At 32.6% G+C, this 7582-nt stretch overlaps 1 protein-coding gene across 1 annotated transcript; it reads left to right on the plus strand.

The window, feature by feature from the left end:
* The first annotated feature begins 1880 nt into the window (after window positions 1-1880).
* On the plus strand, window positions 1881-6386 carry LOC123918630 (receptor homology region, transmembrane domain- and RING domain-containing protein 2-like). Its single transcript, XM_045970713.1, has 4 exons — window positions 1881-2358; window positions 3035-3265; window positions 4225-4629; window positions 5298-6386. The coding sequence occupies exons 1-4, from the start codon at window positions 2232-2234 to the stop codon at window positions 5855-5857; spliced, it is 1323 nt and encodes a 440-aa protein (XP_045826669.1). The 5' UTR covers window positions 1881-2231; the 3' UTR covers window positions 5858-6386.
* The last annotated feature ends 1196 nt before the right edge of the window (window positions 6387-7582 follow it).

Below are 7582 nucleotides of genomic sequence, written 5' to 3' on the forward strand. Positions count from 1 at the left end.
TCTCATTCCACTCACAAAGTAGAACCCGTAATATGTATTTGAAAATTAGGAATGGTTGAATAATGAAGTTTTAGATGTAACAACAAAATTTCAATCTAATTCGCAATAACCGACTTGTTCTACCTACCACTCGTACAACTCGGCACCTGAACAAATCGAAAATATTAATAGTTTAAACTGAATCTAATTAAATGATTACTCCCTCCGAATACAATTATAAGCAAAATTGCATTTTTAGATTCATTGAATAATTGATGTATCTGGACTATAATACATACCAAATACATCTATTATTCAATGAATCTAAAAAATACAATTTTACTTATATTTATGTCCGGAGAAAGTATATTTTTTTATCGATTTGATAATTTTCATCCGAAATCGGCCGAAACATGCCGAATTTCAAGTCTAAGACAAACAATACATTATATTATACAATTCCATCACCATGTGCATGAAATACTCCTGTAACACTATACATTTACGTACCATTAAATAAAATATATCAAGTCAAAACACAGTTTTTTTGAATTTTTATTTTTATTTTTATTTATGCAGAAAAACAGTCAAATAAAATATAAGAACATGATTAACTAATAATACTGTTTATTTATTTGTTTCTTCTACGGTGAAACAATGATTGTGTATTTTATTAACATTTTCATTTCCTTCTAGCACACTTAATAAAATTACTATATTCTTCATTTTGGACTCAAATAATATTTTCTATTTTTTTCCTAAGAACAATAACTTTTTTTCCAAGGTAATCTAGTGGTTAAAAATTTAATCCTTATCCGATTGATATGCAAGGTATAAGTATTAGACAAAACAGTACATGACAATACAAGATGGAATAACACAGGACAAACGTTTAAGGTATTGAACAAACTTTATTGGTGGACAAAAAATTATTTTGTTATTTTAGACAACAAAAATTTCAGTTTTTATCCTGTCCCTGGGCCCCCCAGTACCAGAAACAATTTTAAAATCAAATTAAACACATACGACAGAAATTGTCCTGTCCAGTCACTTATTTTTAGCAAATCAAACGCAAGTGAATAAGTGGGATGTCCGAGTTCAAATTTCAGTCCCTACATGCGATGTCCTTGCCAATTGAAATAAACACATGGGAACACAGTCGATAATTTTTTTTGGGTAAATCAAAGGTATCCTCTAGTGCAAATGTAGAGACTAATCCACTCGATGTGACTGAGATCCATTTAATGGGTTGACATACAAGGAGTGCTAGCAACACACTCCAATAACAAACACACTCTCTTTTATTGGTTAAAATTTATATGGGTCCCATAAAAGTTATATGGGTCCACATTTTTTTATGGGACCCATGTGAATTTCAACTAATAAAAGAGAGTGTGTTGGAGTGTGTTTGTTAAAGAGTGTGTTGCTAGCATTATTCCTCCCGATAAATACTTCTCCGTATCATGAATAATAATTTAATCGATAAGAATATATATTGCATATAATTAATATGCAGAAGTTTAAAAAATAAAACTTTATCTACCAAATTACTTTACAAAAAAATTGTTTGAGGCACAAATAAATTATATTTTTATACCTCAATTTTTTTTGGGGTGAAAGTCACTTTGAAGAAAAAATTCTTACCATATTTATTATATGTCGGTTTTCAATATCAATGAAGATTTTTCCTATTATACCCTTACTTATTTATTACTCTCTTCTTTTAATTCTTCAATTTATTTTTTCCGTACAAATTAATGAAAAAGATAATTTTGTAAACTAACTCATAATTTTTCTTTTTCATACGACAATAATTACATTTCTTAATATGCGTAAAAATGTCAAAGTGATATATACAGTGGTACGGGGAGTATTAAATAATATTTTTTGACAAATTATGAATCTTCCCTTGTTTTTGACAAAGACAACAACAATATAATTATCTCTGATATTTGATGCTTAGTACCAATCAGCAGATAGCAACAATATAATTTTTTTATCTTTGTGTAATATTATATTTCCCATTTTGCTGTCATAATATTATTTCCAATCAATTTGAAGAAAACAGAAAGCATCAAAGGAATAGAAGAAAGGGAAGATTCATTTCTAATAATTCTTTTTGACATGGAAGCTGATGTTTCTCTTCTTTTTGCAGTGTTTTCCAAACCCTAATTTTCAAAATTCCCAATTTCTCCTTGCTTGATTTTCAACCCAAAATCTATTCTTTCGTACTTTTCGAATCAATTCATCTGATGGGTACCTCAAATCTTCGCTTATTTTTCTTCTCTCTGCTGAGTTTCTGTGCCATGGCGGCTGCTAAGGTCGTGCTGATTGGGAACAACACCACTCTTTCATTCGATGATATTGAAGCTAATTTCTGTAAGTTTTCTGCGTTTTTTGTTACTCTTAAATTTTGATACAGTGTGCTTTGATTTCAGCTTGTTTTTGCTTAGTTTGAATAATTGAATATGATTTTGATTCTATGGTACTTGTGAGTGTTGATAATTTCAACTTTGGCAGTGCCTTTTTCATGTTAGAAAGTCAAATCCAATCTATTAAAGAAAAAGGAAAATAAAAAATTAGAGAGAGAAAGAGAGAGGGTGAGAGAGAGAGACAGAAAGAGGTTTTGAAATGATTCTGGAATATGTCAACAATCAGTTGAGGCATATAAAGTAGGGAAGTAATTATAACAGATACTTTGCTCTCTAAAGTTAAATTATTGATTTTGTATCACTAAATTTGTGTTTCCTTTGTGAAAAAATGAAAAAGTGAAGAGTACAAGTTTGATGTGATGTTGTTGTTCTAATGTTTTTGTTTTGAATGTGATGGTGGTGGTGATTTTAAAAACCATATATTTATACTTGCCATTTCAAAGATAAATTCCTTATTTTTAGGTTATTAAATTTGTGCTTGATTCGGGAAAAGATGGCGATGAAGAATGTAAATTTGGTGTTGTTGTTCTAATATTATTGTATTGCATGTGACGGTGGTGCTGACTGTTCATGTTAAATTTTATCTGTCTCGTTTTGTTGACATGAATTGCTTTTGATTTCAGCTCCGTCAGTTAAAGGGTCTGGAGAATATGGAGCCTTATTCTTGGCAGAGCCGCTTGATGCATGTACACAACTTACAAATAAAGCTATACAACTTCCCAATGATAGTTCACCTTTTGTTTTGATGATTAGAGGAGGGTGTAGCTTTGAGGACAAGGTTAGGGTCGCACAAAATGCTGGCTACAAAGCTGCAATTGTCTATGACAATGAAGATGGTGGCATCCTGGTTGCAAGTAATGATCAACTGTTTCATTCAGCAATTTTTCTTCTTCTTTATCTTTCTCTTTGAACATGCAGTTGTCTTCAAACTTATTTTTGACATATCATGAATGCTAATGTAATGTGAGTTGTTTGGTACACTAACTGGCTGTTGCAAAATGGTTTGTATAGAGTATAGACTAGAGATTCTTTATCTTGAAATTGTTGTAGCTGTAGATTTTCCAGTGATTATGCTTATTGTATCCCTAAAATGATGTTATAATGTCTTATATAGAAGTTGGTAATTAAGTTCATTAATAGGTTGTCTCTCGGAAAGCATATATCAGGAATCAGGATTGAAGCTTTTTTTCCGGTGCATATTGGTTCAGTTTTTTTTTTTAGATTCTTAACAGCTGAAATACTTGTACCCTGCAACTGTATATAGCAAATAAAGAATATCATTTGGAAGTAGTTTTTGAATTTAAATTTAAATTGGACACACTTTCATCTTCTGTATCTACTAATATTTGGATCATGTAACTCTGAAGTGATCTTGCAATACTACTGCCTGAGTGCTTTAGTAGTTCTCTGTTTACAGAATATGCTAGCTGTGTAAATTTCAAAGGGATTGGATATGGGATAAATGTTTGTCTCTATCAAAGGTATCCCCCAATATCTGGTGTGAATGGAAATCTTCAACATGTAGTCAACTGTTATATGCTCAAATTTATATACAAGTTTTGAGATTACTGGAATTGAGGAAAACTCCTTAGATGACGAGGTCTAGTTTTGTTGGTTGGTACTAATATTAAATGGAATGTTAGAGAAAGAACTTTCTGTTTTTCTTCCGAGAAGTGTTATTCTTTGGAATCATGTAAATTCTAAGAAATGCAATGCACGATAATTTTTTGTTTTCTTTTGATATATATATCTGTGTGCACACACATCTGAGTTGTATTTGGATAATTTCTGATTCATGGTTTTTGAATTTCAGTGGCAGGAAATTCTGCTGGTATTAGAATACATGCGGTATTTGTATCAAAAGCTTCGGGTGAAATACTAATGAAATACACTGGTTTGACTAATGTGGAAACATGGCTCATTCCAACTTTTGAAAACTCAGCATGGTCTATCATGGCGATTTCATTTATTTCCCTGCTAGCTATGTCTGCAGTGCTGGCCACTTGTTTCTTCGTCCGCAGGCATCGCATAAGAAGAGGGCCTCGAGGTTCTTCTCATGTCCGTGAATTTCATGGTATGAGTAGTCGTCTAGTGAAAGCAATGCCAAGTTTGATTTTTACTTCTGCTTTGGAAGATAACTGCACATCAAGAACATGTGCTATCTGCCTTGAAGACTATTGCGTTGGAGAGAAACTCAGGATTCTGCCCTGCTGTCACAGTAAGTCTTCCAATACCAAATTTTATTTCCTTTTCAAATTCAGTGTATCTTTGGTTTGATCTATCTTCGAATAATATTTATGTGTTGAGACTTATGAAAGCCTTCCACATGGTATTAACTTCTAATGTAAATGCTAGTTATCATTATCTGGCAAACGAGAATGTCTTTGTCATGAGGCAGGTTATGGCTATTTTCCCAGGATTGCCAGCCATATCTCTTTGGTTTTATTGAAAGAGTATACAATGATTTTTTTTCTTTCTAATAGTTTTATTCTGAGATGGAAGTAGTGCATGAAATGAATTATATTACTTGTTGACCAAAATCAGGTTTGCTCGAGGACCCACTTACACTCATGTTCCACATAATTGTTTGAACTGCAGTGTTTTCTGTACCTGTCGTTTAACAATATGAAGTTAAAATCCCAGTATCATCAGCGACGATCCTCACCTTTACCCCTTGATGAAATAAGGCCTTCCTACTTTTTTTCTTGTATTCCTTTGTTTTAGATTTTGCTATACGCTTTCTAGCTATTGATCTGTTGTTTCAAAGAAAGATTAGTCTTTGCAGCTGTTTGAGTTACTAGTTTATTGTGAATATTTTGGGCATACTAAATCATGACTGTTACAGATTATTCTAATTCAATTTTTTTCCTGGTGATGTATTGACAGAGTTTCATGCTGCCTGTGTGGATTCTTGGCTTACTTCGTGGAGAACCTTTTGCCCAGTTTGCAAGCGTGATGCAAGAACAGGTCTGTCTGATCCACCACCTTCAGAATCCACACCTCTGCTGTCATCAACGCCGTCATCTGTGACATCTTCTTTCGTGTCTTCTATGAGGTCATCGTTTGCTTCTTCTTCTGCAATACAAATTGTTTCACAGTCGCCGTCTGCTTCTCGTAACCACTCTTTAGCTAGTACCCCTTACATGCAACCATCTCTAAGGTCCTACCGCCAGTCCCCCTCCCTGAGCGTCAGCCGTAGCTCCGTAGATCTTAGGAATGCATCCCAAAGATCTCTAGCTTCACACATGAATTCACCGCGTTCCATCGGTTATCCATCTTTATCATCTCTTAACTCAAGGTACATGTCTTCACACATGCCAAGTCCAAGCAATGGTTCAGTTAGTTTCCTCGCTTCATCCAGTCACCAGCAACATCCACTCCGTTATAGCGAGTCAGCGTCAAGCTTCTCGCCATTTGCGTCTGCCAACTCCCTTCCGGATTGTTGAATTGTTCAGCTTGATTTAGTCATATGATTGAGATGTCTATGTGATTGAACCCATGATTACCGAGTCACTGAACTAAAAAGAGTGGTCAAATGATGACCGTCAGCTTATTTCCATGTAAACGCCTCGGCATTCCGTACCTCCGTTCCGTGTCTCCTCTGGCAAATGACTTCCTTGTTGGCATCTGGCGTACATTGTAACATCTTTGTGATGTTAGTTTTCTTTACATGTGATGATTAAGGTTCTTACATTTTTCAGGTTGGTGAGGTTGAGTACAGTACTCACCAGTGTGTTGTTTGTCTTTTGAATGTTGATGTTTATTATAGCCTTTGATTTATCAAAGTATAGTTAACTGCTGCTAACAAGAGAAATGTTGGACTGGTATAGACAGATTGAAGTCAGAAGAGTTATTTGTATTTTGTCTAATGTATTAGTCCAATTGAATGATGAGATTATGTGATACTCTTGGAGTTACCTATACATTGCAACACTGAGTGTCAATAATACATGTACAAGTTTTTGGTGGGATTTAGCTTTACTGTTGATTTTAATATAATTTATTTGTTAAACTTCATTAGTAAGATATGTTAAATATGTTTTGGGGTACAGTTGTAAAAAAATTAACTTTTCTAGAACTGATTTTAGAGAGTCTATGTAAAGTTAGTTCAATTGGTATGAACATTGCAATATTGCATTATATACGAAGGATTGGGGTTTGAATTTCAGACATTTCACTTATTCACCTCAACTGTGAAATTTTAATTACTAGACTACTTAACAATTTTTTTTTAAGAGACATAGGGGGAGAGCATGGAATTACAATGTGTTTGTTTTCCAATTTTTAAAAACAAGTTTTCTAAATTCAATTGAGAAACTATTTAGGTTTCAATTGAGAAACTAATTAACCTAAAACTGGAGTAGTGAGGAAAATTAATTATAGCTTTTCACCTTTTTTTTGTTGGTATTTTCTTTTCACCTTTTCTTTCCATTCTGGCCTTCTCCCTTGGTACAATTGTACTAGTTTATATTAAGGGCGGCAAAAATAGCGGATGGCTGATAGCTTATAGCTGTTGGTTGATGGCTGATAATCTGATTGAAGTGTTTGGTAAAATTAGCGGTTCAACTGACTGATAAATATAAAATTACAAAAATGGACATTCTAAATTTATAATAAAATCTCTTATAAAAAAAATCATTATAAAATCTATATCTAATTAATTTACTATGTCTTTTTTTATACTTCAAATTTAGTAGTTTACTATATCTTTTATATATTATAAAATTAAATTTTATTCTTTAAAATTTTATTTTAAATTTATTTTCATTTCAATTATTATATACTTTATATAAAAGATTAAACATTACAATTTTTAGATTTTTATAACAAATACATAGGATCACTAAAACAATCCTGGTACCTACAACTTTTATAACAAAAACGTTTCAGGATAAAAAGAATATGGACAAGCTAGCGTAAACAAATAATAGGTACGTTTTAAATTGTAAAAAATTGAAAAAACGTTTGGAAAATAACCTATAAGTCAATAACATAAGCTATAAGTTTATGGTGAAAATACTGTTACCAAACAGGTCTTTTAACTTATAAGCTATAAGTCAGTTTTGGAGACTTGCCAAACAGACATTATGATTTTTTTCTACTCACCTCACAAAAACCTAGTCACACCCTCCAGTGATTAAATTACCCTTAAAATGAAATAAAATTTCAAT

This window comes from Trifolium pratense, linkage group LG1 (assembly GCF_020283565.1).
Source record: "Trifolium pratense cultivar HEN17-A07 linkage group LG1, ARS_RC_1.1, whole genome shotgun sequence".
NCBI lineage: Eukaryota > Viridiplantae > Streptophyta > Magnoliopsida > Fabales > Fabaceae > Trifolium > Trifolium pratense.

Bases quoted from the DNA above. Each gene is read 5' to 3' on its own strand.
- LOC123918630 (XM_045970713.1), top strand. From the start codon at position 2,232: ATGGGTACCTCAAATCTTCGCTTATTTTTCTTCTCTCTGCTGAGTTTC. The intron at 2,359-3,034 runs GTAAGTTTTCTG...TTTTGATTTCAG, and splicing joins TGATATTGAAGCTAATTTCT to CTCCGTCAGTTAAAGGGTCT. The intron at 3,266-4,224 runs GTAATGATCAAC...TTTGAATTTCAG, and splicing joins TGGTGGCATCCTGGTTGCAA to TGGCAGGAAATTCTGCTGGT.